We start from the raw sequence: 22,826 nt of genomic DNA, 5'->3' as shown, positions 1-22,826 counted from the left end.
CCATGGCTTCTCTCATCACATATCATATTCTGACGCAGATTAATTACATGTATCTATATCTCAGATGATATTACAATGAAGATGTGACCACACTCATTTCTTACGTGGATACCCACTCATTTATTACTGCATTAATCTCGTGATAAATTTTTTAGTGATATACTCTATCACTATTTTCTTAAATTTTTTTGGTGTTTATGCTATCCAACCTCTGACCTTGGAGTACTAATGAACTCACCTATAGATCTAACAAATGTGTGTTCCTGGGTTATTGTGCTTTACATTTCTACTATCATTACTTATTGCTCAACTTTCACCATCATCTTCTCTCAACTCCACCCCAAAACCTGCATCAGCTCAACCTGAACCATCTTTAATCCTTCTTCTTCATCCACCTCTTCGTCTACGACTTCAAGATTCACCGTGTCTAATGAATATATTGCCTTGTTTATTAATCTTGAAAACTTTGCCAATTAAAATATATTTTATATTTTGTAGGCCTGATCGCCCTGACCATCTTCATGAATCAAACTCCTAGTTTTACACAATCTGCATACCCTTCTCGCGTTTCCAAGCTAAAAATATCCATTTGTGATCTGAAACAAGCTCTTTGAGCATGATTTAAATGCTTTACATCTTATCATTCTCATTTTTTAATTCTCCAGATTATATTTCTCATTATTTTTTATTCTCATCCACCTGAAAAAAAAATTATTTGCATTTATATTGATCAAATTCTCATCATGTGTGCAGCCTCAAAGCATAGTTAAACATTTTTTAACTCCCTGCCGTCAACTTTTTCAATACAAGGCCTCACACCTGCCCTTTTCTTCCTAGGCATTGAATTCATTCCCCATTGTTCTGGCGACATTATATACCGATCCCTATACATTATTTTCTTCTCAAAAGCACAAATACCACCAACTCAAGCAGTCACTACATCTTGCACCATGACTTCTTTTACCTTTTTCATTCCAGTTATGTGTATTCTTCTTCTATAGTGTAGTGGGTTCATCAAAATGTGATAAGTCCACTTTTAAGGGTTTATGTTGATGTTTTAATTTAGACTTAAAAAAATATTTTATAGAAAACTCCACTTAAATACTCTATAATAATATACGGCAAGCAAGGGGTTGATCAATGGGAAGGCGTTGAGTATAAAAATAAATCGCTTCAAATAATTTTTGTAGGAAAATAACTTCTTTGGGATTTATTTTGGATTTTACGAAATTTTATATAATTTATTTAAGATATTTTTCAGGATAAATGCAAATAGATTCACTAAAAAATTTTAGATTAATTTTCCTGAATTTATTTTGAATTAAAAGGGGTTGAATATGTTTTTTTAGATTTATATAGATTTTTCTGAATTAGCTCCTCAGAAAATGACAATTAAGTGATTTTCTAGAATTTTATTAAAGATTATAAAGAACATATTTGAATAATAACATCTTTAGGATTTTTATGATTTATTAGGATTTTTTTAATCAATAAAACACATCTCTTGAGCCATCAATTCTTCTTCTCATGTTTGGATCCTTATATTTTTCAAGGATCAGGGCTTTTTCCTGTGCAAACAAGGGAAGATATTCAATAAAAACTTCAAAAAATTACATTAAGCAGGTTCAAACAATTACCCTAGAGAATGCCTTATCCTGCTGGCTAGCCACTTGCTAGAGCATGCCCATAGTGAGGGTAAATGAGAGGGAAAGTGATCATTCATATATCTGGGACAATTACTAAAATACCCTCCATGGTTTTTCATTCTCTTTCCTTGCCATTTTGGCGTCATTTTCCATACTGGTTTTGTGCTTTTCCTTCTAATTTCATCTGCCATCTTTTAATCGGTGATTTCAGGTTAAATTTTTGTATGAGAATATGGACCAGACTCAATTGGTTTTCCTTCGAAAGCCCAAAACAATGTTTGACCTCTTTAGGCTTGTTTGCCCAATAAATTGCCTATAATGCATAAAAAATGAAATTTATAAGTGATGTATGAATAATCAGTCAAAAAAGGTAATACCATGATAAAGTCAATATGAATGATTATAAAATCATATAATATGTATAAAACTAAGATTTCACTTATCATGTTATCAAGATGCCAAACTATTTTCCATAAATAGTGCATGAGGTCAATCACACTTGTCAAGGCATGCATTATCCAAAAAAAGATATTAGATAAGTCAAAACCCTTATTTGATATGTCAAGGGAATGATTTCCTAATGTCTCTAGTGTGGTTCCCATTCTTAGGTGTTACAAAATGGGAGCAAGCTGTATTCCTACCAACCCAAATCTTCAAGTAAGAATGATGCATCTTGAAATTTTACTCCACTTTATTCAGTAGAAAATGACATCCAAAGAATTGGAAATTGGGTTCATCACTATACAGTAAGAACTTGCAGATGTTCTCGCCAAGATATTGACCATGACTTTATTTCTTCTTATTTAGGACAAGATCGACCTTGTTCATTGAATAGGATACCAAACCATTCAGCATTTTTTATCTATTTGGGTTAGTGGAAACAAAATGGTCTACCAAGATGACAATAGATTACATATGGACAACGGTTGGAAACCCTTGACTCGCACAAAACTCAAGAAATATACAAAACAAGGGATGTGTATTCAAGAAAGTTACAAAACAAGGGATATGCATTCAAGAAAGTTACAAAACAAGGGATATGTATTCAAAAAAGTTACAAAACTCAACAAAGTTACTAAGCAAGATAAATAATTCAGGAGTATTATGTGCAGAACAAGGGATGTAAAAAATTTCTAAAACATCTAGTGGCTCCTCATTCAACAGACCATAAAAGTAGGAATATAGTAAATCATGGTTTATCATATTTAAAATTTACCCCTTCTTGTAAATTCATGTTGATGTCAGCTTGTCTTAAGCTCCTAGTTGGATTTGATCGTTAAATCACAATCTTATTTCTGTCATGTTGAGGAGGATAGCTAACTTCTTGATGGACCATTTCTTCACTTTTTACTTCTATTGTATTTTAGTTCTTTGATCAATAAGAATTAAAATCTTGAACCTTCTGTTTACCAGAAAAGTTTCGAATACCATGTTATAAAAATAATGTAAGAGGGAATATTACCTTTAATGATATCTTCAGACTGTTTCTGCACTAAAAAATATGATATCAAGGAATTTAATTCACTAAATCAATGATACTTGCTCATGTCAATGGTGCCAGATCATAGAATAGAATTTGTCTTTAAGTAATGTTGTTTTAGGCTTCTGATTTATACAACCATATTTATAATTCTTTATAAGCATAGAACAAGGGATGAATCCACGGGGAGAAATCATTGAATAAGTGAACCTAAATTTTGATTTCTATTTTTAGGATTTTACCATCATAATCAAAACGCGGCAGTTGACAATCACCATAACCAATGTAGAGCCAATGATGTCGGATGTCGTCGAGGACGTCGTCTGGTCGGTACCGTGACGATGCTCGGATACCAAGATGATGTAGGACATTGTCAGTGACGTCATCCAATGGATAATTCCCTAAAAGGATGTAACTATGTGATATGATGAATCCTAGGCGGACGTACTCACAGGGCCCGACTCGTGGGGGTTCGCCGAGCTCTGAGTTCTGGGGTGGGTAATCTCTCACCTTTTCTAACTCGAGTGTGGCAGAGTGCATCCAAAAATATACTGAAAGACGTAATGTACCCGATGAGAAAGGGTATCGACGTACCTCGTTGGTAGTGTCATTTGTGCTGAAGAGTGATCGGCCAAGTCTGGCGGGACGACCTTAGGATGGGTCGACACGCGCGAACTAGGCCGCAAATGCGAACGGCGACCGGCGGCACGTAGGCGGGCTGCGGGATAGTGTGGTGACTCACGGTGGCAGAGCGCCGCGAAGACTCGGAGCGGCGAGCGCGGTGCGCCGTTCGGTCATGGCCGAACTGGTGGTGGGCGTACAACCGGATGCCGGTAAAACACAATCTGGGACAGCGGCGCGTATGCAGCAGCAGTTGCAGAGTCGTCCGGTGAAGTCTGTGCACAGCAGAGCGGCACGAACATGCAGCGGTCAACCCAGGTGGTTGATACAGTGGCCGATCGTGTTGGTGCACTGGAGGCGAGGGCGACCGACGTGAAGATAACAAGGGCAGTCGGCGTGGTGGCTAGGCCACACGGGAGCCCAGAGAGTGCAAACAGCTGACCAGGCAAGTGGCGTGGCTGTTGTGGCGGCTATTCGACGTAGGTGTGGGATCAGGGCAGACCGATGGCTTCACAACAGGGCGCGATAAACGTGCGGGTCGTCGCACGAGCTAGGCACTTCAACCAGGGAGGGCAGAGCGCACATTCTCTGATGGCGTCTGTCGGTCTGCCGCACGCCCAAGAAGTCGCACGGCGACTCACGGCCCGTGGGGAGTCCATCGAGTGGCGGTGCACGCTCGGCACGCGAGAAAATAGCTTCGCGTGTGGGAATCGCGTCAGCGAGGACCGTGCCAGAAATCCCATTGTGGTTTGACCGGGTGCGGCGTATCCCATTGTGGTCGTCAACAGCTCAGTGAGGACCATGGCTAGGCGGACGAACTGGTGTGGGAACCTTCCAGCGCGCGATAACCATCAGCACGCCGTACGTTATAAACCAACGAACGACCTGCACTATCGGGCGGTGCTGGCATGGAATTCATGGGTAGGCTGACTCGCTGACTGCGGAGATGCTCAAAGGGGGCACTCTGGCCCGTCGATATCCTCTTCTTTCTCTTCCCTCTTCTTACCGTCTTCCCCTTCCCTCTCTCCTTCCTCCTCCCTCTTCTTCCTTTGTGAGACCAATAAGATGAACAAAATCAATCCTTTGATAATTCCTGGTCTGATCAGCTAGGGCTCCATCGTGCCCATTATATAGGGCCACGATGGCCCTTACTAAGGGGAAGGGTGCCGTTAGGACCTCCCTAAGGGGGGAGGCCTTATACATAGGACCTCCCCCACTTTAACACAAAAATACAACTGATTTGATGCGTGTTTGACGACACGACTCGACACAACATGCGATGACACAAACACAAACACGTCACTACGGATACCGACACAACAAACATGAAAACACAAACACGGTAAAATGACGAATAAAATGAGCACGAGATGGCAAAAAGTTCAAAACAGTTGATTGCGGCAGTGGTTCTTTCACCCGAGTTGTTAAACCCGGGTGTCTTCACCGTCGCCTTGGCGTGCTGGTCGGACGGAACACGAACCAGCGGGCATCGATGACGATGATGGTGGTGCCGAAGGCGTCTTTGGCGGTATGGGCTGGCGCGCTCCATCAGCCAACCATCGCCAAGGTTTCAAAAGTCTTATCCATAATTAAGAAAACCAGCACAATCATAATTTCTCACCTCGTTACCATTAGGGATAAACATTAAGTAGTATGTAGTCATCAAGGTAGTGGAAGGTATGCCTACTGCGGTGGACACAAAGAGCTCAGGAAAAAACCTAACCTGATGTCAGCACAATTTCTTAAGAAAACAGAAATTGGGGTTCAATATTTCACTTAAGGTTTCTGATTCATATAAAATATTGATAGTTTTCCTTATGAGCACAAATAAAGTAAGGGTTGAAACCATAGATATTATAGAGCAAAAAAGTGAATTTTTAGTTTAATGAAATAAAATCGGGAAAAATAAAGTCAAAATAGTTCTAGAAAGTGATATAATATTTAAATATAAAAATTAATTTATCCTAATTTGTAGAATATTTTTGAGAAATTTATGGAATTTATACTTGGAAATACTGATTAATTTTAAATAAAATACCTAAAGTCTCACTTCGAAAGTGCCATTGGATGGTGGATCTTAGCTAGCATGCTTGTGTGCATGATATGAGTGGTTCGGAGTGATTTCAAACAGTGCTGAGTCCAAAAAAATTTCACCAATGAGCAACCACTGCTTATATGATGTCTCAATCAAATATTGTCTTGTGGATCTAGAACAAGGACCACAAGTGAAATGAAAATTTGGTGCATAAAATGTGTTTTTCTTCGTCAAATCACATTCTGCCACATGGCTAGTCTCATTTAAAAATGTTATGTGCATTTAGTGCGAAATTAATAGTTGAAATTTCTCCATTTGCTATGTGTTTGTGCATCATAACCTGTTTGTTGTGATTTTAATTAGATGTTTTTATTGGTTACACATTTTACTAATAATGATGTGGTAGTGATGTTGCCTTGAATGGGTCAAGTAGTCATTCACGTAGCCAATGATTGGCGGTGCCAGTTATTTGCCACATCCAATGATTGGCTGCAATTCAAATGAATCAGGTTGCGATCGATGGGGGAGAGGATTAAATGAAAATAAAATGCATTAAAATAAAATAAAATATTTAAATAGACCCTAAATTTTATTTTTTTAAAATAATAATTTATTTATGAATTTAATATTTTAAATATTATCTAAAATTAACACAAATTGGGAGAATTAGAATATGATTCACCAATATAAATCATTTGAAGCTCGAGTGACATGAGTTTATGACAATTTTAAAAGTAAATATATAAAATATGTCATATTAAAATGAGTATGTTATTTATGATTTAGTTTGGCTCACTCAAAGCTAAGCCACATATCTTAGTGTGGATGAATGTATCAAAAGTACAAAAAATAGGCTAGCTGCAAGCTCTTTATGAACTCAACCTGCATAGCAAGATGACCACTAGATCTAAGTAGACGTGGTCGTTCTGTTCTTTTTGTGCAAATTTGTGCGAATTGTTCGTTCTGTTCGGTTTTCCGAACAGAAAAAAAATGAATTTGAAAAGAACATCACACAGACCTGTGTGCAGTTCTTTTGTTCGCTTTGCGCGAATTTTGTTCTAGTTTTGTGCAGTTCTTTTGTGCGAAATTTTTGTTCGTTTCAAACGAACAGAGCAGAACAACCATGTCTAGATCTAAGTGGATCCATGGGATATACCTTAAACATCATTAGATGACCATAGAGTGAACTATAAGAATTCTACTTATCTTCAACCTATTTTCTCCAAGGGAAATAGGGATTCATAAAATTTGATAGTGCAAAGATGTTGGTCTTCTTTCGGAAAATAAGTTGCACATGAGTAACAATGGAAGGAGCAATCATCTTAAATGGAGCGTTCTTCAAAATTGCGATATTTAAGTTGTGGCGGCAGATCATTAGAACTAATCTCTTCAAGAAGTTGAGAGTCATGCAAGTATGCAGGAAATCATTCAAATTCTTCCAACCTGTAAATTTTTGAAGCAATGTGCATTCCATTTCAAATTTGGATCTACATATCGTACAAATCCCTGTGTGGTGTTTTGTGTGAAATAAATTATTACCTCTATTCTCAGTGGCATTTTCATAATTTTTATTTCATTTTTCTGGTCTCTCTCTCTTATTAATAAGGAATGGAGGCCTTATATATTCTATATGCTTCATGATTAATCATTTTCTGACCTCGTATATTCTGTTTGAATGCTCGCATATTCTGTCTCTCTTCATTATGGGCCTACTTTCTTTGAAAAAAGTATGGGACGAGGAACACAAAAGATGGGAATTTTTTTATTTGGGTATTTTGTGGTTGTCAAGTGTATGAATTGATCGGTTTAATCATTGGATAGCTAGACTATTGATATAATATATCGATAGAAAACTACAGGGCACAATAATATTAATGTGAGGATTTTTTTTGAACAATATTAATGTGAAGATGAAGCATGAAACTTTACCAAGATACTTTGAGAATCATTATATTTTTCCAACATTCTCTCAATATAACTACATTTCTGTAATAAAATCCAAAAATACTTAATTTGTAACTTTTCAAATACCAAATTCACCCATCCTCTTAATAGTCAAACAATAAAATTAATATATCTTGAATGTACCCAGTTAAAGAGGTTATTTAGAAATCATACTTCCAATAAATTGAGAGTCATCCAAGTATCCAGTACAAATTTTGATCAGCACATTGTACAAGTCCATGTTTGGTGTTATGTGTGATAATTTTTAAACAAATTATTGTCTCTCTTTTCGAGCCTCTCACTCTCTTTCTCGCTCTCTTCTCTCCCTCTCTCTCAATCATTTTCTATCTCTTGCTCGCTCCTTTCCCTCTAGCTCTCACTCGCTATTCGTCTCCTTTCCCTCTCCACATCTCCGCCGATCATACTTATCTCTCGCTTGCTCTCTCTCTCACTTGTTCTTTCACTGTCTCTTGCTCAGTCTTGTCGCCCTCAAGCTCTATCTCGCTCACTCACTCTCTCTCTCTCTCTTTCTATCCTTGCTTCCACACGGAGTCTAGGATTTTTTTCAAAGCACGATGAAAATTCAAATTTTTGTACAATTTCGCACCTTGCAGGGACACAGACAGGATGATTTTATCGTCATGGACGAAAACCGAGACAGATATCAGTCCCGAAACGAACAGACGGGACGGCTTTTGTCCATTCGGATGAAAAAGTCATCCCATCCGGAGGTCTTGGAAGCAAAACTGTCCCGTCTGCGTCCCTGGACTGATTCTGGACGTCGGACGAGACGATCGTCATCCCGTCCCATCCATCGTCCACATCCCAGATGATCCAGAATTATATTCGCACAGCACCTGGCATAGGGTGTTCAGACACATGGTACAAAAATTCGCACCACACCGCATGCCCTTCACTAGTATGCAGTGATCTGGTTAGTCCATCCTTAAGCCGACCGCTTGAAATGGTGCAGTTTGAGAACCCACATTTTAATTGGGCGAGTCAGGTCCAGCCAACAAAAGCTCAGGCAACACGACTTAGCAATTTTATTCCATTACTCTCTGAGCGGCTGAACAGACCAAGGATGGTTGTAAACCTAGAGTAAATCATCGACAGAGATGGAACAGAGCAGAAGCCACAAGGCTTTTTACACAATGTCCATTCCAAGGTCAAGACAGATGACTGATGACAAGAAAGGAATGAATGTCTGATTATAATCTGTACGCGAGCCTTACCTTGCCCAACCACAGGAACCTAAACTATAGTAAGGCTTTTCACTCCAACAAACACACCTAAATTCTTCTTCTCTTTCCCTCTCCCCTTACCCAGAAAAGACATCCGTTGGAAGAGACTTCACTACCAAAAACAATAATATGTAACAAACAAACTGATACGATACGGCATCGTATCTATGAACGCAGGCCCAAGCCCACGCAGGCCGCCCACTAGGGTTGCCTCTTTCACCTGGACGGCAAGGAGCAAGAAAGGGCTTTTTGACTCTGTAAGTGCTTCGTGCATCTTTCTCCATCGAAGGCCATCGCTGACCCTTCTCGTTGCAGACGACCACCCCTGCGCGTGACGGTCACCGGAACGAGTCCAAGCGTGCCCACTCCGCTTGCTCCAGCGTGTCTACCCCGCCACCTTCTTCCTCCTCTATCCCCCTATCTCCTTCTACCTTTTCTACGTCGGCCTGCTGGCCTATGGATCTTACGTGTTGAGAACTATTTGGACTAATTGGAATTACAAAATTTCGTTTGGAGTTACAAGAACGTAACACAAACATCTTTGCCCGAGGTTAGTGTCCATCTCACTTACAGCTAGACCATCTCTCATGAGCACAGTCGGGAGTGGAGCAGCAAAGACCGGAAAACGAATGGCCGAAAGACACGTAGGTGGCCATGTTCATCATATGTTTATCATACGTTTCTCATGACCACGTTCTATAACAAAGGCTAATATATATCTACAGGAGGGTTTACAGGCAAACCTTGGGTTCCCATTCTCCGAAGCTAATTGAGGAAGTCTTTCATAGGGTCGTCATGATGCACCCTTTTCATGCGGTACGCCTCCATATCCTCAGCAGTGACCTAAAAAGAAGAAAACGAGGTTCAGAATGATGATTTCACAAATGAGATAGAAAATTCTCTGCATACCTCGTCGTTCCACTTCACATTGTATTTCCGCTTCCGTTCATCTCTCTCCTCCCTCTTCCTCTCATCCTCCTTCAAGTAAATAAATTGCAAGGTCAGCATCTGAGACATGCTGGGGAATCAAGAACAGTAGGGGAGGACTCACCTTCTTCAGAGCTTCCTCAAGCAGCTTCTTATCGAGGACAAGATCAGCCGGCACCTCCCTCCCCCATGTAGCCAGCTGCTTCTGCTCCTGGGGGGATGGCTCATCTGCAACGGAAACAAACGCGTAAGAACTTATCAACCGCAGATGAACACACTGTTCCCATTTGCTTGTACTAGGGTTCAGCACTCATCAATGTCAATGTCATTATAATTGGCCCATCTTGCAGGATGGTACACAATCACAGTGAAGTTGACAATGACGAAGTGCCACGACAGTTGAAGAGGGTTGATTTAGTGAACTCTACCCAGAAAAATTGTCAACCCTGTTGGCGTCAATGCCTACCCACGATGACACTGACAGAATTTTCTTTAACAACGATAAGAAAAGATTAACACACTTCAACATCGAAAATTCCATCAGCTACTCGTCAACATTGTTGGTATGTGATGAACCCTAGTCTGTACTTACCATCGGCTGCTTCTTTCCGTGCCATGTTAGCTTTCATGAGATCCACTGCAGCCTCTGCCGCCTCAATACCGGCAGAACCAGTGCAGTAGCTGTTGCGGATTGTCTGCTTGCAGCACTTGTAACCCCACTGATGATCATTCCACCAGGAGCCCCACACAGTATTGTGGTTGTTTATGAACACATCTTCCTCGAACTTGCTCTTGGGCAATGCAGCCTCCTGAAAAAAAAATAGAAAAATAAAAACGTTCAGCTCTGGAAAGTATTAACGGGAACCTGTTAACGGGAACATTGAACGGTGACATTGATGTTAACCGGAATCACATCAAAATCAACCACCATAGATGAGGGATGAATGGAAATAACAGATAGTACGAAACTGTACCTGTCCCTTTATTATCCTGCCAGCTCGGTCATATTCAACTTCTCTCTCACTCTGGCCAAGAAGGAGCTCTCTCGGAAGCATCTCTTCAGAAGCGGCATTACCATACTTGTCCATGATACTCTCCTTCGTCTGGGACTTCAAATTCCCCTTCACCACTTTATAATTTCTGAAAAGAAGTTCCGCTTGGGACGGAGCAGCCTGCATGTGAATGTCTTGCCCTTTCTCAAATGCTTCCCAAGCGTGTATGTTAAGCTGTTTGAAGTCCATTGCTTGACCGCTAGTTCTATATTGGTTGTCACCCTGGATTAAAACAAACACAAACAGATAAGTAACTCATGGTTCACAAATACAATCATTCGTAATAAATATCATTCTTCCACCTAAGATTCAACTGACCATGTAAAATTTCTCATTCGGATCCGTGTCAGGCAGCGGATCTTCTCTCATAGATCGGGTTTTTGGGTCATAGTACGCAGAATTGACGTCCAAATTCAGTAAGTATTTAGCGGTGTCCTCTCGAATACGCAAATTCCTGTACAAAAATAAGAGCCGTTAAAAGAAGGTATATGAGCATGAATAATGAACAGGTTCAACATAGCAGAAATTGACTCTCCATGCAAGAGCATTAGAAGATAGATCAACTGAATTGAATACCTGACGGTTCCTGTACTCCCACCACCTGTAGTTCTAACACGCTTTTCAACTTTCGCAAAATCCATTTGCTTGCTCTCGTCCACCTTAGCCTCATCTATTTTGAGATCATCATCCTCTTCATCTTCATCATCATCCGCTTCATTTTCCTCTGTCTTATCATCTTTATTGGTGTTTTTCAATTCAAGCTTTTTCAACTGTTCCTCTTTAAGAAACTTCCTTCTTGCTTCATCTCTTGCTTCGTATCTCTCAATCACCTGTGCGTATCCAGATGGATCATAACCATTCCAGCGATCCCGTTTCCCATCATAGTCAAGCTCAAAAGATTCAATCTTTTCATCGGGAGCAATGTGCTTATTCGTCCATTTAGCACCAATTTTACGCGGCCTCTCCATGCATGCTTTGGTGGTATGTGTCATTGCTCCACAACTGTAATTAACATGAAATTAGACCAGTCAGACTCTAAAGCAGCGTGCCAAGAAGTTTAAACAAAATTGGACACCCAATAATAAATGTTTAAGAAGATTATGGAGAAGAACAGTGACAATCTACTTAAACCTAAGATAGGAAATAACACCAGAAGAGTGCTTTGACGAGGGCAGGTTAAGCGGTGTGGAGACGTTCAAGCAACAACCAAAAATGCTTCAAAGAAATGATTAAAGTTTTCAGACTGAAAATAACAGAAGATCACTCACTTTTCGCAAGCACCCTTCCTGTATCGATCCGCTTGAAAGATTTTGGCGCCTCTGTCATACCAGGATTTCGAGTAATTCGGATCCGATTTCCATTTTCTTTGATGTTTCAAACTCTACAGAGAACAGGAAGATAAATGAGCGTCAATCAAACAAAAAGAACGAATCGAACAAGAATTAGGAGAGGAGATTTACAGACCGGCCTCTCAGCATTAAGATACCAAGGGGCGGAAGACATATACTGAGGAATATGAGGGTTGATCTCTTTTCCATCTTCATCAACCTCAGCCGGAGCAAGTCCGGCCTTTCGAGCCTCCTCTAATTCCAACTGTTTCCGATGATCCTCCCGAGATTTGAACGCGACTGTAAAACAAAAGGAATTCAAATCCAGGGATAAAGACATGGAATCGACGACTATTTCCAAAGCAATAAAATCAGCGTGAGGCATGAAAATCGAAAATTCAATACCACAAAATCAGCACACGGCTGTTCCTACCGACATAGAGAATAACACGATAATTCCAACTAAAGAGACTCGAGTTTCGTTTGCAATTTCCTCCGCATCATCGTACCCCTCCAACAAAATGAAAAGAAAGGCGTAAATCGGGATGTGGAAATGCTCACCTGACGCTGTTGCCATGTTGAAGCACGATCAGATAATCTGAGGGAGAGAACGAAGAAACAAAGGCACGAACAGATCGCAGAGAAACCCTAATTCGACGCTCGACCGGAGATCAGGTTGACGATGAGCAGACGATCAAAGACAGGAAAACAGGGGGCGGTGATCCGTGGGCTTATATAGGGCCATCCCCAAGATCCGAACTGATTACGACACGGGTCGGATCCGATAGTGTTTTACTCGAAACCGTTACCGATATGAAAAGGCGATCCGACGATCAAGCAATCGATCTGATCGAGTTTCTATTGATCGTTTGAGTTGGAACTTGATTGTGCGGTCGATCGAAATTTGATCGAACCACGTAACGCAGAGGAGTCCCTCGAGATTCGCTCACGTTGGGCGAATTTCCGAGCGAGCCGCACGACCATTGCCGGATCCGGGTTTCGATCGATCAGGTCGATTCGCCGACACTAATTAACGACACGTGCCGGAAAAGTATGGATAAACTCAACCTTTATTTAATTCCGATATGGAACCTACTATGCTCATAAGTACAATAAATACATCTCAAGGTGTAAATAGAAATATGGTGTAAATATTTTGAAAATATTTAATTCGCTGGAAAACTCTTCCTTAATTTCAAAAGACGCCCGTTTAAAACTTCCAGCGTAAATTCTTAACCATATTATTGGAGACTAACTTTATAGATGGAAAAATTAAACTTATAAGGTTTAAAGGGAGTGATTTGGGAATGATTTATCACGGAAGAGGGATAGGGGTTCTCGGCGACGCCTCAAGCTCTGAAATTGAGAGAAGAAGCAGCAGAGATTCGCTTCTGCACGTGACGAGGTCTTCAAATTCTTTGGATTTAGTTTTGATTGATTCCTCATTTCGTTCGGCCATTTCCTGATCGATCTCCATCTGGAGCTCGCGTTTTTTGCATCACACCTTTATTTGTTTCGATAATCGGTATGTCTGATCGTTAATTTTTTATTTCTACGTTGTGTATCTGAACCTCTTTGGCTTATGGCGGCGGATTTTAGCTAGGGTCGTCTCCGAATCTCATTAATTGATCTGTGAAACATACCTTGCTCTGGGATTCCATGCACCCACCTTAGAAATTCGACGTTTTCAGAGTCGTTCCGATGGAACTGTTTCACGGAGGGCATGATCCGATCAGAAAAATCCGTACGTCGTTTATCCCATCGATCTGAGCTTGAAGAGGGGATATTTTTGAGGGCTCGTCTATCTCCATCTTCCTTGAATGTGGAACCCTGCTACCAATCTGATTATAGTGAAACGATCAATTGTTGGGTGGAATGTTTTCGCGATCTTTCTCGATTGTGATTTTATCCTATTTCATTTATGACAGGAATCTAAACGCTGTTAAAGTTATAGGCATCAACTAAGGTCCTCTAGTATGCAATTATAAAGAGATCTTCATGGGTTAAATCACAATATTTATGTTGGTCGTACTGAACTTTCAGTTCATAGGAAAGTTCAGTCTTGAGAGTGTTATTGCGCCTGAAATTCTTGTGGATGATTATTATATTCTCTTCCACTGTTTGTCTCCAAAATTCTTTCTTGGTCTTTTATGTGAGGGTGATCATGATGAGACAGCAGTAACTCGGAATTTACCTTGAAGTAGTTCCTCGGAATTAAGAACTCGGAATTTACTTAAAATGAAATCGTGCATTTCCTATGCGCTTTGGTGTTGCTGTTGATGTCGATCATTTTTAACTATTTCTAATCATTCTACAAGGAAATCGAGTATATCAGGTGTTTAATCTGTTTGTTCGATCATTTAAGTAAATATTAAAGTTTTGCTGAAGAACTTACGTTCTTAATTTTTTTTGTTCATGATATAGAACGCTCAGATTTAATTTTTAGAACTCAGAATTCATATTGTGTAGAATGCTCCCTTATCTTGGCTCTTACGATGTTGAATCCTCGTATTTTAGTTCATTTTGAATCAGGATATTAAATTTCAAAACGAAACTAAATAATGGTTCATAATATGTAATAGATCTATTTGAATGTATTAGAATTTGCTTCTAGGGCAGTGTTATAAATTAGATCTAGTTTGGATTGCTTAATCCGTGAAAGAGAATTGCAATGGCGCAACCATGTCGATTGTCAAGATGAGAAAAACATAGTTCCAATTGCCAATGAAGGAAAGAAATTAAAGGGGGACAATAGGATAAAGGAGAAATACAGGAACCCTGCTGACAGTATCATATCACTATGGTGGAACCAGGTCAATTGTTGAGACTTGACGTATATTTGAAAGACCTTGATGGATAGACGGGTTTGAAAAGCATTAAAATAGTGAGTGTTTTTTTATTTATTTGCTATATTAAATAGAATTCGATGTGTTAACAATCGACAAAACCTCCGGTAAATATAATTTAGAAGAGTTGTGCTCTCTTTTTTCCGCCAAGTCTTTGTTTTCCATGTCTGCCATGTCTGAAGTCCACTGGTCTGGAAATAGAAATAACTTGCTCTTGTTTAGAGATCTGATATCGTAACATCTTACCCCTGATGTCATTAAGACTTCTAAAGCGTTCAATGGAAGTTACAAGAATTGATATTGAAGATTTTGGATGTTGAAAACATCAAGCTATTCTATTTGCTTTCTTATTATCTTAAAATATTGGTTGTAACTTTTACGTACCTCATCGAGAAAATTCCTTCAGACAATGAATGTCTTTACTGAGCCCTTGTTAAATTTGATTTTATTTAGTAGCAGTCAGATTTCGGTCTTCTTAGTTCTTTATCATCTCCTCATCAGGTGTTTTGCGAATCATATCAGGTCAATGATACCGACTTTGGATGAAAGCACTAAAAGATACACGAGAAAAGCTAAAATTTGAAAGGATTCACGGATGGACAAAGAACAGTAATATTGGGAGAAGTTTTTCCGGAAGAGAAGGTTAGCTGTTGCATCTACTTACGACAATTTAGGTTTATGATGTATATTATGATTTTTTTTTCAAAAAAAAATTATGTTATGATTAGTTTCTCCCATCTTCTAGCTTGCAAAGTTAATTCCACTTGGCATGGTTCTTTCATCGTGCTGAAAGACAATTATATTTGTTGTTACAAATGAAGAAAGAAGAAATCGTGTGAACATTATGATGCAATTTCAGGGGGGCAGGATTTCTTCTGATTCAAAGCTTGCAGTCCTTTTGAGGAAAAGAAGAAAGAAAAATGGAGCTGGGTGCTCTGAATGATGCATTTGATCGAGTCACCAAAAAGCAGAAGCTGTCCTCATCAAAAGTCCAAGAGATGATCCACAGAGTTGGGGCTGAGATCGAGACGGCACTGCAGAAACTGCAGGCAGTGTCAGATGTTAGCGACTCGCCAGACCTAGATGTACAAGCCATTCTCAGGGAGCTCAATAGGGCGACAAGTGAGATCTCGTCACTGACCCAGATGGAAGTCTCACAAAAGGAGTTGGCCTCTGCCCTTAACAAGTACGCCAAGGCTATCGACAAGCACACCAACCCAGAAATCTCTAAGGCCTACCGGAGCAGCGCCAACTTTGACCATCGGATTGTGAACCAGATCATCGCAGGCCATCTCTACCGGAATGGCCTGTTCGATCTGGGTGACTCCTTCGCAGGAGAGGCCCAGGACTTGGCTGCCTCAGCCGCACTCAAGGCCCCATTTCTGGAGCTTTACACCATCCTGGAGGCGATGCGTGCTGGGAACCTCGGCCCTGCGCTTGACTGGGTGCAGACCCATGGTGGGCCCAGCGCAGCGGGGCTGGAGTTGAAGCTGCACAGCCTGCAGTTCATTGAGATGCTGAAGAAGGGGGACCGGCTGGGGGCCCTGGGCTATGCACGGGCGCATCTCCCGCCCTTTGCAGTTCAGCACCTGGCAGAGGTCCAGCGGTTGATGGCGTGCCTGTTGTGGGCAGACAGGCTCAGTGTGTCGCCATATGCAGAGCTGCTTTCCCCGGCGCTGTGGGACACTGCAGCAGACGAGTTGGCCCGGGAGTTCTGCCGGCAGCTGGGCCAGCCACGGGAGAGCCCGCTGGCTGTAGCCGTGGCAGCAGGGGCGCAGGCGCTGCCGACACTGCTGAAACTCGCTGGGGTGATGGCGACGGGAAGGCGACAGGAGTGGGAGGCAATGCGGCAGCTGCCGGTGGCGGTGGAGCTGGGCCGGGAGCTGCAGTTCCACTCGGTGTTTGTATGCCCAGTGGCCAGGGAACCAGCAGGGGAGGAGAACCCGCCGATGCTGATGCCTTGCGGGCACGCGCTTTGCCGCCAGTCCATGGTGAAACTGTCCAAGGGGAGCAGCCGCGCCTTCAAGTGCCCCTACTGCCCTGCTGAGGCCACTGCAGCGCAGTGCCGCCAGCTCCACCTCTGAGCAAACTGGATTGAATCATATGTATGTCTATATATGCAACTCAGCGCATTCTTTCTTTTTGGTATCTGTTCTTTGTACGGAAGGCCCGGGTGCTTGAAAGATGCCAAAGCTGGGTATGAGCCCCAAGGGAGGGAAACGTGGGTTTTTTGAGGGTAGCCAAGCCTGCATAATCCTTGTTTTATCTCTCTATTCAGGCATCAATGTTTATTTTGGGCTTCGCTACCTTGCCTAGAATAAGTTCCTTATGAGGGTATCGAAATGGAAATCAGTGCAAGTCTAAGTCAGGAAGTATGTCGTAAAGATTCAAGATGTGCACAGTAAAAGCATTATTGTTTGAATTTAAAATTTCTTCCAGATAGTATACTCTGTTTTAATGAAGAGAAGTTCAATTTGGCTTGCCGGTCAACGGGTCAAATAAATAAGCTTTGAGCTGGAAGTTTCAACCATCATCCCTAACATCATCGTGATTTTTTTCAGGAGTTTTGAGTTTAGCATAAATTATTAAATTGTAATTATGAATTCAATTATAAATCTTAGTTACTTGTTCTACCTTTCCCCCTTAACCTTGAAAGTCTCTGTGAAAATATCACACATTGGAAGAGAAAATAATTAGAAACATTATCTCAAACTTGCTCCTACTATGAATCACTAACGCCACATGGCACTGTGGTATTCATTGGGAAAAACCATGAAAAGTTCAAACGTTTGTGTTGGGTAAGTTCTCTCTTATGCATGAAAATATGAAGGAAAGTGGTGTCTTTGGTGTTCCATAACTCAAAGGGCTCTGGTTTTTTGTTTGACATCTGCCTCAAGGGTATTCTGCGACCTTGTTGAGTCCATATCCGCCAAGTTCACACATATTGGCTGAAATAGGATACTCTATACAATTTATCTTTGCTTCTGACTGTTTTTTCACTTATGTTGCTCAAAACTTTGATTGTTTTATTCCTATCATTGTTGTCTTTATTAGTCTAACCTGGAAGATTCTTGTGAGATAAGAATATAATTGGTGAAAAAGAAGACAAAAGGTTTACCATTCTATATGATAAAACAACAAATGTTTTCAAATTTCATAGAAGTATTAATCAACCATTGTATAATTTTAAGACACTTTCTAAGGGAATTTGATAGATAAATGGACAAAGCTAGCTACTCAGACATAAAACTAACTAGCCAGACTAGCCTCGCTGGCCCAGAAAAATGACCCTAATCCACCAACGTTTGATATGATTGATTTTTATTGCAAAAGGATTGAGGATATATCATAATAATTAATGTGAAATGCGGATATATACAGTTGTTAAACCTAATAAAGATACATATGAAGTAAATGATTATGAGTTACTCTTAAATTACAAGGTCATGATAGTCATGAAGTTTAAATGAATATCACTTATTCCTCCTTATGCATTCTTTTAACTAACCTTATTTTTTGATGTTTAGGAAGTTAAATGGCTTTACTACTCATGAATATTGTGTAGTTAAAGGTTTATATAAATTTACAGGAATTAAACCGGACTATTATTAATGGGTCTTAACATTCAATGGGAGATCTTAGTCAAATCATTGGGATAAAAGATCATTTTTTGGTTTCAGACTTCAAAGGAGCAGTTCAAGGGATGTAGGCGACATGTCATAGATCCCTCTAATTTCCCTCTTGAAGAGGAGTATGAATATCAAGTTATGGGACCCTCACCTAACCAGAGAATAAAAATTAATGTCATGGAGAGGAATAGAGAAATAATATGAGGGGATTTTAGTAATAATACCTATATATAATATAATATTCTTCCTCTCTCTGTACCACATTCTAGACATGCTCTAAGAGCCGCTAGCCAACAGGGTCTCCAAGATCCTGATTATTTTACCTTTTTGATGCTAGTTGTTTGAAGTGTCCCTCCTTTTTTAATCATCTTCTTTCAGGAAAAAATACATTATCATGTAAAAATATAGAGATCAATTATCCTGAAAAAATATAGAGATCCATTATCCTGGAAAAATATATGAGCCCTCATGACACAATCTTGAACAGAGAACTAAGATCCAACTTTCACCATCATCTCCAACTATTTTTATCATTTTCTTATAATTTTCTCCAATTTTTCTCTCCATCTTCCGCTTTCTACCACTTTCTCTGTAGAATATCCCATTTTCTCTGTTCACATCCCACAATTTTCTCAATGTTCGCTCTTTACAATTTCAAAAAACTCTTCAATTTGTCCCTAAAAATCTTATCTCTGCCCTTGAACATTGAGGACTACAAAATATTTCACATTTTATTCCAAGTCTTAGGTCTCCCTAACCCCATCACCCATGACTGCGTGCCACCAACCACTCCCATGCACTTGCTGCCACCTACAACCAACGTCAATCACTATTCGGTTAATATCTTTTTACTTTGATAAATTAAAATATTAAAAAAATACTAAAAATATTAGTATAAAATAACTATAACTTCATTAATATCAGGAAACTGAGTTGTTGAAAAGGCATAAAAAATATTCAAAAATAAAAATATATTTACCATTTTTAATATAATATTTGATGGTTGCTCGCATTTGCATATTCTAAAAACATAAAATAAATTATAATTATTATATTTTTACTTTTCTTTTCGAATATAAATACTATAAATTGATATAAGTATATAATCTATAAAAATAACAAAATATTCCACTTCTAAAATTTTGTAACATTTTTTGAGTGCAGGAAAAATATAGAATTTGAATACCTAATTCCATGTGAATGGGCCCCTTGTCCTCTATCTGATATGAAGTAAACGGAAAATCTTCTTTGATATTTTTTTCTAATTCTAAAGTAAACATCGTCATTGAACTCAGAATTTGGGTTTGTCTTGAAAAGTTTTATATTCTGTCATCTCATTGTCTTCCCTCTGTGTAAGTCAACAATTATATATGATATGGCACTGTTTGGCACTGAAATTGGTGCCATAAAGGTATGCTTGAATCATTCGACTAGGGAAGGGAAATTCTTTGTTGGGTGTCAAACGAAGGCTGTTTGACATCGAACGAACAGGTCAAAATCAGGGTTTGTGTTAATGTTTGTCTTATAAGAGTATGTGAACACCACCCATTTTGAAAAACACTAAAAAAAACCTGTGTTATCAGAGAAATAGAGGATAGAGAGAGATAGAGGAGGTAGAGAGAGCGCGAGGGGTCGGGGTATGGTTCCGGATCGTCCCGGACGTGGACGCTGGATGTCCGGATTCAGTGCAGGGATGAAGGACGGGATAAATTTTTCGTTCGATGGTACGAAAACCGTCCCGTCCAGTCTTCCCGGGACACTTTTTTGTCCCGTCTGAGGAAAAAACCACCCGTCTAGTCCTCCCAGGATGATTTTTTGTCTCATCGGAGGAAAAAACTGCCCCATCCCTCATCCCGGACACAAAAAATCAGTCGTATTTTTTAAATTTAATAAAAGGTATGTTGTCCGTTGAGTCGTTTAGGGCGCAACCTACCAATAGAACGAGAAACCTCTTCTGTCCTGTGGCTAACTGGCTATCTGTCCCTCCCCCTCCTCGTCGTTGGATTACGGTGCCACCTCTCCTGGCTCCAACTTTCTGGCCTCTCCGGTGCCTTCTCTCTTACCCAATGGATGCCATACTTCCTTCCCCTCCGGTGCCACCTCTCCCGTCCTCGTCATCGGCATACGCTTCCCCGACGTTCGCCGTGCCTGTCCTCATCGACAGAGATTGCGTGGCTAGCGAGGCCGCGTGGCTACATCTCAACCGTTGGAATCCAGCAGTTTTTTGTCCAGATTCGTCTGTCCATTGTCCGAGACCTCCGGACGGACGGTTTTTTCCTCCCACGGGACGAAAACCATCCCGTTCGGTTGCCCTCGGGACAAATTTTGTCCTGAACTTCGTACAAACCCTTGGACGGGATGTCTTTTTTGTCCCTGGATGAAAAAACCGTCCCGTCCGTGTCCCTGCATTATAGGTCGGGGAGAGGGGACAAGCGGGGGGCGTGGGAAAAGGGGAGAGAGAGATAGAGTGAGTGAGTGAGATAGATAGATAGAGAGATAGATAGATAGATAGATAGAGAGAGAGAGAGAGAGAGAGAGAGAGAGAGAGAGAGAGAGAGAGAGAGGGAGAGAGAGAGAGAGGGAGAGAGAGAGAGAGAGAGAGAGAGAGAGAGAGAGAGAGAGAGAGAGAGAGAGAGAGAGAGAGATAAGAGAGTGGTGGTTGGGGGGCATGGGAGAGAGAGGGATCTGTGATTGTAAAAGTATTACTATATTGAAAAAAATTCATCGAGAATGTCAACCATTTGTGAAAAAACGTTCAGATGAAAATTTTCCAGTTCGTGTTGCTACATTCAACTATTCTTTACTTCGAAATGTGGGGTTTCTTTTAAATCAGCTGCAAATGTCGCACATGGTGATTTGATGAGGAGCTTATATCATTTGGTAATTAATTATCTAATGGCTAATAGTTTCTATACCAACTTGCATAGGGAAACATGTACATGTGGATCCATGCCGATATGATTTTGTATGCCAATCATGGTGCTTCTTCTTTGTGAATCAAAGACAGAGAAACCTTAGTGAGGTGGCAGCTGCATGAAGAGAGAGAGAACAATACAATAGTCCAGATTACTCAATTTGGTGACAGAATATCTCAAGAGTGGACCATTGGATTGACATGCATTTTAAGGGTAGATTATTTTTTTCTTCACTTCCATCCATACAGATGTATTGATTAAAAGAGGCTGGAAAGAGAGAGAAAAAACATGATGGGAGCTTGCTGATAGCATGCCATCATGACATATATTATTGCCTAATTCCCACAAATTTGATGCAGATATCATCTATTTTGATCATTTCAACATTCATCTCATTTCATCACTTGTTGGCTCATTTTTTTGTGAAATTAGCGTTACTATGATGTAGTTTGCAGTTTTGACCTTTTTCAAGGTTAAATCATGGTTAATTAATCATTGGTTTTGAGTTTTATGATGTGGAGGGGCCAAGGTAAGAGAACTCATGACAAAACGATAGGCAACATTTCTGGACCAGGATGCCTACTTTGGCGCTGCTTTTGAATGCCAAAATTATATCTATTTGAAGTGACAGATGAGTGAATTTAAAGCCCTCAAAAGATAGAAGAATCGTGTGAAACTTTCACCCAATTCAGAGCAGTCCATAAGGAGATACACCCAACAAAGTTGGGCGAAAATCCAGTTCTTATTCCAGTTTCTTAGGACTTTTCTCCTTATTTTATTATTTCAAAAAATTTGAAAAAATGAAAAATAAAAAATATTGGTGCCACCTGGCAGGCGCCACTTGGGTGCTACTGCACATGTGGCAAGCATGCGCAGTGGTGACATGGCCCCCAGAGGTGGCCGAAGGGGTGTCTAGGTGGCACCTGGATGGCAACCACGTGGGCATGCATGGTGTGCCTGCGTGGCACACATGGTTGTGTGAGAGAGAGAGTTCAATGATTTTGAAAGAACTGGGCAACATGGGCCCATCCTGGTTGATCGTCCTACATAAGGGGCAATCAAATGCCCAGGAAGGACAGCGATCGCCTCAACTCCAAAACTGGATTTTAAAATAAATGAAATTATATTAAAAAAGAGGAGTGGTTTCCGGTGGTTTTTG

The 22,826-nt window shown here is 40.4% G+C and overlaps 2 protein-coding genes across 4 annotated transcripts; one reads left to right on the top strand and one right to left on the bottom strand.

Annotated features, from left to right (window-relative positions):
* Positions 1–9,574: 9,574 nt before the first annotated feature.
* Positions 9,575–12,997, bottom strand: LOC144700261 (pre-mRNA-splicing factor SLU7-like). Its single transcript, XM_078571731.1, has 10 exons — positions 12,839–12,997; positions 12,414–12,577; positions 12,218–12,330; positions 11,526–11,951; positions 11,268–11,403; positions 10,872–11,171; positions 10,490–10,706; positions 10,022–10,125; positions 9,880–9,948; positions 9,575–9,813 (listed from the first exon to the last, which is right to left on the bottom strand). Exons 1-10 carry the CDS (start codon positions 12,852–12,854, stop codon positions 9,736–9,738), a joined length of 1,623 nt encoding a protein of 540 aa, XP_078427857.1. The 5' UTR covers positions 12,855–12,997; the 3' UTR covers positions 9,575–9,735.
* A 550-nt stretch (positions 12,998–13,547) lies between these two features.
* LOC144700259 (protein RMD5 homolog) lies at positions 13,548–17,271 on the top strand. Of its 3 annotated transcripts, none has more exons than XM_078571728.1 (3): positions 13,548–13,682; positions 15,646–15,765; positions 15,983–17,271. In XM_078571728.1, exon 3 carries the CDS (start codon positions 16,044–16,046, stop codon positions 17,205–17,207), a length of 1,164 nt encoding a protein of 387 aa, XP_078427854.1. In that variant the 5' UTR covers positions 13,548–13,682; positions 15,646–15,765; positions 15,983–16,043; the 3' UTR covers positions 17,208–17,271. The 3 variants fall into 3 exon arrangements, with proteins under 3 accessions (XP_078427854.1, XP_078427855.1, XP_078427856.1); XM_078571729.1 differs by having other exon boundaries at positions 13,577–13,682; positions 15,625–15,765; XM_078571730.1 differs by lacking the exon at positions 13,548–13,682 and adding an exon at positions 13,689–13,802.
* Positions 17,272–22,826: the final 5,555 nt, after the last annotated feature.

The sequence above is a fragment of the Wolffia australiana genome, chromosome 2 (genome assembly GCF_029677425.1).
Source record: "Wolffia australiana isolate 7733 chromosome 2, ASM2967742v1".
NCBI lineage: Eukaryota > Viridiplantae > Streptophyta > Magnoliopsida > Alismatales > Araceae > Wolffia > Wolffia australiana.
This window is presented reverse-complemented; position numbering and strand designations above follow the sequence as displayed.